The sequence below is a fragment of the Thermobia domestica genome, chromosome 1 (assembly GCF_964235325.1).
Source record: "Thermobia domestica chromosome 1, izTheDome1.hap1.1, whole genome shotgun sequence".
Classification (NCBI taxonomy): Eukaryota; Metazoa; Arthropoda; class Insecta; order Zygentoma; family Lepismatidae; genus Thermobia; species Thermobia domestica.
The window spans coordinates 343,707,492-343,717,697 of record NC_137454.1 but is presented as its reverse complement, the minus strand read 5'-3'; the positions used below and the strand labels follow the sequence as shown (position 1 = coordinate 343,717,697).

Genomic DNA, 10,206 nt, shown 5'->3' with positions numbered 1-10,206 from the left:
TGGCCCTCCCGCCCGGGAAAACGGGACTATCCCGGGACGATTCCATAGGACTCCTGCGACATCCATGGGACTGACACGCGAATTCCAGATGTCCGCGTTTGTCCCGGGAAACGGGACGACCCGTGGGACTCCAGCGGGAGTCATGCAGGAAGAATCCCGTAGGAAACCAGAGGATATCCTCAGGCAGAACCACGTACGCGAATGGGATAATCCCGGGACGATCCCGTGGGACTCCTGAGACATCCGTGAAATCCTGATGAGAATCCTACGGGACTTCAAACGGAAGCTCATGTGTAACCGTGTAGCATTGCACCAGAAATGACGATGTGAATCTATTGACTGTTTTCAGGCTCTGGTTTCAGATTTGCAAACACAATGTACAGTGCAAATCAAACGGAATATGTGTTATTTCACGTGTAGCTACTTGAGAGGCGCCTTTGAAAAGCCAGAGCCTAAAAATAACCAATAGCTTCACTCTGTAATTACCGATAGAGCTATCGTGCAATACCACAGGGTGGCCTGTACATGAACTTCCGCTTCAAAGTCCCAGTGAGTCCCGTCAGGTACATATTTATAGGCTATAGGCAGTGGCGTATTTACGATTTTGTTTCGGGAGGGGCTTTGCTATCTTTCGGGGGGGGGGGCTTTCCCTGGAAATGTGAAAATTCTGCAAGATATTTCATTTACTTTACTGTACTAAGTAAGATTTCGGGGGGGAGGCTTAAGCCCGGAAGCCACCCCCCTAAATACGCCACTGGCTATAGGTAAACATTTCAAAAGCAAATGTTTGACTCGTTGACTTGCACTCTCTATTACCGCAGTAACGTTTCCAATGATATTAGCTATGGTTAGGTAAATTTAAATTTCGTGAGAAAATATATCAATTGGTGCCTTTGGACAATCTCCTTGTTGGCGGGATAAACTGCAAAATGTAGCCAGTGGATGCTTGACGCCACATTGTATCATCATCAAATCCTTCAGACGTCTTCCTTGTGACAAAGTGATCTGTACGATTCAACATAGTCATATATGGGACTATGCGAAATAAGAGCGAAGATGTAGCTATTTACAATGTATAAGTTATCTGCATATAGTATTTTTCCACATTACTTGTAATAATAACTAACTTATTGTTGTTCAGCTGTAAATTTCTCCTCAAGGGATAGAAAGAAAATAAGAATGGAACATGATTCAACTAGGGGAAAAAAAAAACCTGCCTTTTCTGAAACATGAACCTAATTAATCATTAATAACCGAAGGTCACGTTTGGATCGTAGTTATCTAGCATCTGTGTAGCAAAGAAAGATATGCTTAATAAAACAAATGGGTTACACACGTACAATCTTTTATTCAAAAGCTATCATACATGAAGGGATTTTTTCACCCTTTCAAAATATACATCTAGGGTTTTATAATGTGAGCATTTGCATGTTCATCCCAGCTTCAGTCACATCGCACTTTATGTGTATTCATTTGCCTGTCAACATCGCGCTTTGTTCATCCCCTTTCCCTACAAAATGGAAAAGGAAAAAAATTCTGTTAAAAGACGAAGTGAGTGCAAATATTCATAAAAAATTAGCCACAGAAAAATCTAATAATTACGTTAAATACGTATGGATGTATGGAAAGTAGTAGGGAGATGACACTTGTTGGAATTACTCGCTTTATTATTATGATCCAGTCATAAGACAATGAGACCTGTTTTGCTTGAATTGAAAAATCTTTTCGCTAGAAATATGTAAGTACATGTGATGCTGCGAATCAGTCGCGCTTCTGACAAGAAGTGAATATAATACTAAGTATTAATTATAAACCAACAACGAACTTTAAAAAGCAGAGAAAGCACACCAAGTTTGGATTTAGTTCGCATAGCGATGAATATATAAAGTTAGCCTTTAAATCAGTAATCAAGCCAAAAGGCAAAGACAAGCAACATAGCTAACTGTCCAGGCCAATCGAGGCACACACACATTCCAGTTCGAGCTTTGGATAATGATGTTTGTCTCTTTTATTCATTGTTGAACATTACTATCCCTTGACGTAAGTAAAAAATTGTTTCAATGAAAGAAAAAAAAACTCTATCCATTGAATTCATTTACTTTCTTTTGTATCAGATGTCATGTAAAAAGTGGAAAACGGAACATATGAAGCCAAATTACTAGCATTACTTTGTTACAAACCTTGAGATAGAAGTTAGAAAGGAGCAACTAAGTAATAAACAAAATACAATATTGATACAAGTATTTGCAATGGGATGACCAAAAATTACGCGAACCGTACAAAAAAGAACAAGATTTCCGCTGGACACACACACACATACACACACACACACACACACACACAATGAAGATAATGTGAATCAACTGTGGTGTAGAACAGGGTGTCTACTGGTACTTGAAATACTGGTATTTGATTTTCTTACTGGAAATATTGGAATGTACTGGAAATTATTGTCTAATACTGGAGAAATATAAAGATTTCCTTTCAGACCCTTCAAGATGGCAGTCCCATTATCTGGGTGTAGGTGATGATAAAATTAATTGGTCAAACATTGAAAGAACTTGGTAATTCGAGAAAGAAAATCAATAGTGTTTCCTTTTTTTTTTTAACCCACTAGTTTCTATGCATTCTTTCCATCAGAATATTGAAGAACTAGCTTTATCAACACATTTTACAGCTTCTTGAATATCATAGAATGCCTTTTTTTTTTTATCCAGGGTGGTGTTTTGAAAATTTGTAAGTCAAGAAGTCAACTCCAGTAAACACCCTGTAGAATCCCGAAGGACGATCGCCCCCAAGCAGTCTTTTGGCATGTTTATAGTTTATGTGAAAGTATATCGTGTAGGATTTCTTGGGACATGGCAAAATAACATTAAAAACGAAGCTTGCCTGACCTGTATGAAGATAAAAATACAGAACTATAATAATTACAATAGCCATCTACACTATTTAAAAGTCATAAAACGTATTTAGTAGACACATCCCACTTCGTAAATGGGTTTCCATGCCTATCGCGGGTGCGTTACACATGCAAAGAGAGTGTATTATTAATTTTACAACGACTTTTCTTAACTATTAAGTAGGGTCGCACAATGGTGTCTTTGGTGCGACATCAACAATACATTACATTATAATACAGAATAATTTTATGTATTATAATTGATTGCTTGAAGCTTCCGTTCACCACGCCGACTAAGCAAGAGCAAGCAATTTACAAACCTAAAAGTGTCAATATGTTACTTACGTTTCTCTCTTTTCATTCTTTCCGTTGCGTGACGAAGCCAGCTTTGAACTGGTCTTTTGATCTCAGCATCTGTAGCAAATTTGCTGGACGCGTGTTGCCTCACTGTCTCTGGAAATATAATATTTCTGAATGAGAAAAACTGGCAAATTTCTGCAATAGATATGTGTTATAACAAGAAGGAATATGAAATATAATATTCGACATGCATTTCAATAGGTGAAATGAGGTTCCAAAAGTTATGGGATACAAAGATAATAGGTCTATTGTGCTATGCCTTCTCGAGCATGGCGAGTGCAGCAACTTGGAATGGCATGGACTCGACAAGTCGGTGGAAATCCTTCATAAAGTCTTGGTTGTTGGCTATTATGACGTGATTGTTGCAAGTAAAACGTGTGCACAAATGGTTCGTACGATGATATCGTACATGTTTCTATTAACTTTATGTCTAGCAGTATTTGGCCGATTCATTGTTTAGAATGTTCTGCAAACCAATCGCGAATAATTTTGGCTTGCTGATATTGTCTAGGTCAATCGGACTCGAGGATCCAAGAATGCCATATAAACACGCACCACATAATTACAGGCCACAAGCTTGTAACTGCCTTGTTGATAACTTGAGTCTACGGCGTCTAGAGTCTCCGCCACATACGCACTCTACCATCAGTTTGTTTCGCCTTGATGTTATTATGCAACAGCCGGGTTATGCTGGAAGGGGTCACATAAGCTTAAAGCGGAATAAAAACTGCTTCTCGAGTTACATCCGATAGAAATTGTCCTCCATTTGAACTCGGAACCAGGACTAATTGGCCACAAATGCGATACGTCTGCCGACTCACTCACGAAGGAATCCTGATAAAAATACGTTGTACTGATCTTTACATGCTTCTTAATATAGCTCTCAAGAGTCATTTCGGAAGGACAAAAAGATAAACAGTTGCACAAGTGAGACCATTATACTGAATTACATATGGACAATTTCAAAGTACTACGGAGTACAGAAGAACTAATTTAATTCAAGTTAGTTAACAACGACTTATATTGGTGACGACTTAATTTGCATATCACAAAGATACGAATTATTTGGGTCCACTTTGGCTCAGACTCATTTATACATAAATAGATATCGAAGATACTTCTCATTTCACTAAATGCCTCTCGTGGGGCCTGTATGACCCTTCCCCCCCCCACACACACAAAGTATGGAATTTCGATGTATTTTATTAATAGTAAACATTGAAACAAAACAATATTTAGAATGTTTCTTTGATTGCAATTAGGCCTACATAACAATAATAACTACAAAAAAAATCACAAAACAAACATTTATAAACTTACATAAAAAGAGTTGCTTTTGTAGTATAATCTTTTTGAGTAATGAATGGGGAATTTAGGTCTGAATATAATACGAATAATATACGGGAGTGAAACGTGATAACCCACAAATGTGTGTTCATCAAGATTTTACAAACACTTACACTTTTACGAACATTTTCGTTTTTTGGTTTAAACCATTTTTTTTTTGAAAAAACCACCTGGCTTAAACCAGCCAACCCTGCTTTTTTTAAAAAATCAAAATCACTACCGTAAAAGACTGGAGGAGAAACAAAAAGCAACCCCCAAATTGAATTTCATTAAGACTTTAGTTCTTCGCATAAAATCTTTCGTCACTGGTGCCTGATAACCCGAATCACGCTTCACAGTCTCGATATTTGGAAATTCTAACCTTTCAACCTCCGTTGCGTTTTGAAGGGGTTCGGCTATTATTTGTAGTTGTAAGTCGCAAATATGTTCGGGGGGCTTCTAACCCCGTTCGCTCGCTCAGGTAGACCTGCATTTCGTAAAGTAAATAAACCACTTTTAATTTAAACATTAATATAGTGGAGAGATGTAACTCAAGCTACGTAAAAAAAAAAAAAAAAAAAAAACCTCCACAGTAGCCTTTAAACTGTTTCATTGCATCGTCTTTGCAAATTTCAACACTATGATGAAATTTGCATGAGATACGTCCGGTTAAAATTTGTAAAAAGGCAGATTCTGCTGCGCTGCTTTTAAGTGCAACACTGTTGTGTTTGCTTAAGTCACTTCACAACAGAAAAGAAACACAAAACATATGATGAAAGCAGTTTTAATTGAAAATAATCCATGTTCATCAATTTCGCTAACTAACACCTTGGCGGGTTAACTTTAGCAGACGGCTCTACCAAAAGAAAAATTTATAGGTCGAAAAATAGTGAAACGGTAATATAATTGTTTAAACTCATAAACCATATGGGGCCGCGGTGGCTCAGAGGTAGAGCGTTCATCTCTGGTGCTTGGGGTCCCGGGTTCGATCCCAGCTCGCGCCAAGTGAACTCTGTGGTGGACAAACACCGTGTGCGTGGGTTTTCTCGGGTTCTCCCGTTTCCTCCCACTTTCTTCATTCCACCATTTCATTCATTTCTCATCATCACCGTTTCCCATAGCCTCGGTGCACAATCGTGAGACGTTAAAATAAATATTTCATTTCATTCAATTTCATAAACCATATGTGGGAGTAAGTAACATAGGAAAGTATATGTTATGGTGGAACTATTTGCTAAGGCAGAAGGCGGCTGAATACAAGTTAGGAACGAGATGGTAAGTGTTGTATCTGAAGATTTGGGAAATGGTTAGAAACAATGGTTGCAGTGCAAAGGCAAGTTCTAGATTACTGGTCCCCCTTCCCATTGAGCAGTAATAAAGACAGAAAACAACGTGCCCTGCGGGGCTCTAACCCGCCTTCACTCGCTAACGCTCGCTCGGCAATACTGTATAAGTTAAATGTATAAACTTTAGTACAGAAAGAAATCTACCCATCTACTAATCCACATCGGGGACCAGTAATCTAGAACCTTCCCCATGCAAATCATGTGTCACTTCAAAGGTAGAAAACAACTTGCCCTGCGGGGCTTCTAAGCCCCTTCAGTCGATCAGTTATGTAGCGTTTTGTAACACTAGTGCTCCAAATCTAGTAAAAAATAACTAGACAATATTTGCTCATCTTCGCTTTACCACACATATCTTAACAAAATCCCAGAGGCTGGTGCTGGACACTGAATGGCTGCTTATCAGTTTGGTACATCAACAATGCAGGTTTTATGGTAAATCAGTTTGCGTGCTTATTCTTAAACTGTACGCCATAATTTCAGCATGAAATAACAGTGTGAAATAAGAGTAAGAAAGTTTTAGATAATTATTTGAAACATAAAAAGTGAAAAATATTTTAAAAGATTCCGACCTATTGTAAATCTGCCCATTTGTTCATAGCATTCCTGCTCTGTTGAACTTTAAACATTGAGTACTACGGCTGTATGATAACCATTTCATCATTTTTTTTTACAACTAGAATAACAACAACTCTTTTTTTTTAAACCACTAAAACTTTCATTTCACACACTTACCGAAATCAAGACTAAAATCTGTTGGAACACTTAATATTTCACTAACATCAACCACTGCGTCACCGCTGAACCTCACGTATTCCCTCCAATACCACAAACCACAATGCAATTGTGACAAACAAATGACGGTTCCGAACGCGCACCACAGCACTGAGGACCAGGCGAAATTTTATGGTTTATATTTTCTTTTCTGCAGATTTTTAAACATATTCTTTTATTATGAGAGAAATACGTATAATTTTGTGAATTTCTATTTCCCGTTGCTAGTGGCCATCCTGCGGGACAACCGTGGGATTCCCATGCATATAGACCCATGCCTGTCCCAAGCGGGACTTCCCTGGGATTACCTATTTATATCCTGGATTTTTTAGGATCGTTGTGGGTCGTACGGGATCATAATGGGACGTCCCGTGGACTACTTGTGCTATTAGGGGAGCATTCTCACTCTTTTAAACATCCTAATTACTCAGGTTTAATTGATTACTTATTTAACATGTTAACCGATACCATTTTATTATTACCTACATTATTTCACCCATAAGGACACGAAGGCAGAAAAATCACATAGGGTCTCCAACTGGGACCCCTAGCACGCAGTATCCATTTTTTAAAAGACTTCCTGACGTTTAACTTCTTTCGTCAACTTACTAGGACCACTGGACATTACAGGCACATAAACACAAAAACATCGAGGATAGTCAAAACCACAAAGGCTTTTTCCGTGGGAAATCGAACCCGGAACACCGTGCACCAAAGGCACATATGCTAGCCACAAGACCAGCGAAGACGGCTTCTGAGTCACCGTGCTACGTCATTCAATAACACGTTTCACTCTTAAGACAGTGAAGTACGAGCCACAGAACTAAGATATTTTGAAATTGCACAGGAACATTCCAAATAGAAGTTACAAAATTTAAAAAATGAAAAACTAGGTATTAAAAGCAGCTTACCAATATTTCTGTGTATGATGCGTATATTGGTGAAAAAACTCCAGGTTTCTTTGTCAGGACCCTCACACACTTTTATAAGTTTTCGAACTTCACTTTTTCTACTGCGAGGTGGCCACCAGCATGCAGTTCCATCAGAAGGAATGCAGCTGGCTGGGACAACTGATATTTCATTTCCTGTGTCATCATCTCGTAAAAATTCGACTAAACACCACTTCTGCGTCATTGTAAACTCAAACCAACGGTTACACCCTTTAAAAGGAACAGAAGGTTAACATTGACCCTTTAAAGTAACAATTTGTATTTAGTAGCTCACTATAATATGGTATTACAAACGTAAATATGTAAACCAATTATTTACTTCCGTACATTTTTATACGGATATAACGTGAACCAGACATTCTGGTTTCGGCCTAAATATGCAATGGTATTGGGTTCAATTCATAGCTTTCTGTGACAAGGGCACAAAATCTCTAATGTAATGGATTCGTTCAAATAGAGGGACGCCACAACAGTGACACGAACTCAGCAACATCGAGCACACTTACAAATCACAAGAGCTCTCCCACCGGACATCAAACGGTATTTTAAAACAAGAAAACCCTCGCACACAGTGTACCTACCAGTAAGTTCCCCTGATGCGAGCTGGGATCGAACCAGGGACCCTGAGGTGAGTGCTCTACCACTTTTTAAAACAGTGATTTTTCCCCTTCTTATCTTTCCTGTTATCAGGACTACTAGACACGACAGTGACACAAACACAGAAACATCGAAGAGAGTTAAAATTACAAGGGCTCTGCCATCAAGAATCGAACCCGGAACCACGCATATCATCATTTTAAAACGAGAAAACCAACGCACACCGTGTCTGTGTACCACAAAGTTCACTTGACGCGGGCTGGGATCGGACCAGGGTCCTCTAGGTGAGCACTCTACCTTAAAAATACTTCCTGACTTTTTCTTTCTTTCTTAACGCCCCACTTATCAGTACTACTAGAAACGACAGGGACACGACCATAGAAACATCGAGGACAATTAAAATCACAAGGACTCTCGCACCTTGAATTGAACCCGGAAAATTGTACACCAATATTTCAAAACGAGAAAACCCACGTGCACAGTGTGTGCACCACAAAATTCACATGGCGCGAGCTGGGATCGGGCCAGGGACACCGACGTGAGCATTGTACGTTGTCTTTCTTATTTTTCCACTTATCAGGGCTCCTGGACACGACAGTAACAGGAGCACAGAAACATTGAGGACAGTTTTAAAGGATATAAGGCTCCCCAGGACTCCATACACCATTACTTTAAAACGAGAAATCCCACTCTCACAACATTTGTTCACCACAAAGTTCACTTCGTGCGAGCTGGAATCGAAGCTAGGATCCCAGGCATCAGATGTGAAATCTCTTGCAGTGATATAACGCGGCTCTCTTTTTTAAATCTTCCTGACCTTTTTTACTTTCTTTTCTCAATTGTTTGGGACTACTAAACTCGACAGGGACACGAACAAAAAACATTGAGGGCAGTTAAAATCCCAAATTCTTTTCCACCGGGAAACGAACCCGGAACCTCGTGCACCAAAGGCTCACGTGGTAGCCACTAAGCCAGCCGGGAGGGCTACTGAGCCGTCAAAACTCGATGAGATACTTTCGGTATATGATGTTATTACATTGCCGAAAGTTACAAAAATGCTTTTGTAGGGTCAGATCCGGACCTCTTTAAACTTGCTAACTCAACATACATTGGTACACTTTGTGAATAAAACTACACTTTCTTCAGCAGAGAAACGATTGAGTTAATAAAGATTTGATCTTACACTACATCTGTACTCTTTCTTTTCTTATACGACTATAAACAATCTACTATTACTTTTTCTGAATATACGTAGCAGTACTTAAAATTTATCATTTTTGTAGGGTCTAGAACAGCACTTCAATACTTCTCCAGACATACTGACTAGTTGGAGCTATGCAAATATTTCTTGGTCAATAATAAATGGTTTGGGTAAACAATAACAAAATTATATCTACACACAATGAATATTTTTAAAGCTATAATGAACAACAATTTAAGAGTTAGAAGCAATTTAAGAAATTATTGTGCCTTGTACAATTGTTAGCTAAATCAATCACTTCACGTACACGTCGCCGTTTTGACCTTTCAGAAAGCTCCAAAAACATCTTTCTAGGCCTTCCGCGAGATTTATTCATTTTACATCGAGAAGCACTTCACATTAAGCGAAAATTGCACTTTACATTCAAAATGTACCGAAACTTTAGCCACTCACACGCAATTCTACTCAACTACAACGTACCTTATCGAAGCGCCAAAAATATCATAAACTACCACTACTATTCGGAACTGCAAACAGTAGTGCCAGATCGATTTTTCTTTTTCCGCTGAAACAGAGCTAAAAATTAGCTGCAATTCGCTAAAATGAATTGTTGTTAGTAATATACAAAGAAAGAATAAATATTCCAAATAATATTTGAAAAGTAAGAATAACTAATTATTAGTCACCAATACTGTTGAAGTTACAGCCAAAATTATTCAGCTTATTCATCATCCCTTAATATAACGTCCTCTTTGT

The 10,206-nt window shown here is 38.6% G+C and overlaps 1 protein-coding gene across 4 annotated transcripts; it reads right to left on the bottom strand.

The window, feature by feature from the left end:
* Positions 1–1,328: 1,328 nt before the first annotated feature.
* On the bottom strand, positions 1,329–9,977 carry LOC145663943 (uncharacterized). 4 transcript variants are annotated; one of them, XM_081730168.1, is made up of 4 exons: positions 9,758–9,924; positions 7,614–7,862; positions 3,245–3,352; positions 1,329–1,510 (listed from the first exon to the last, which is right to left on the bottom strand). In XM_081730168.1, the coding sequence occupies exons 2-4, from the start codon at positions 7,834–7,836 to the stop codon at positions 1,470–1,472; spliced, it is 372 nt and encodes a 123-aa protein (XP_081586294.1). In that variant the 5' UTR covers positions 7,837–7,862; positions 9,758–9,924; the 3' UTR covers positions 1,329–1,469. The 4 variants fall into 4 exon arrangements, 1 of the variants encoding a protein (XP_081586294.1); XR_014127300.1 differs by lacking the exons at positions 7,614–7,862; positions 9,758–9,924 and adding an exon at positions 9,931–9,977; XR_014127301.1 differs by lacking the exon at positions 7,614–7,862 and having other exon boundaries at positions 9,758–9,916.
* Positions 9,978–10,206: the final 229 nt, after the last annotated feature.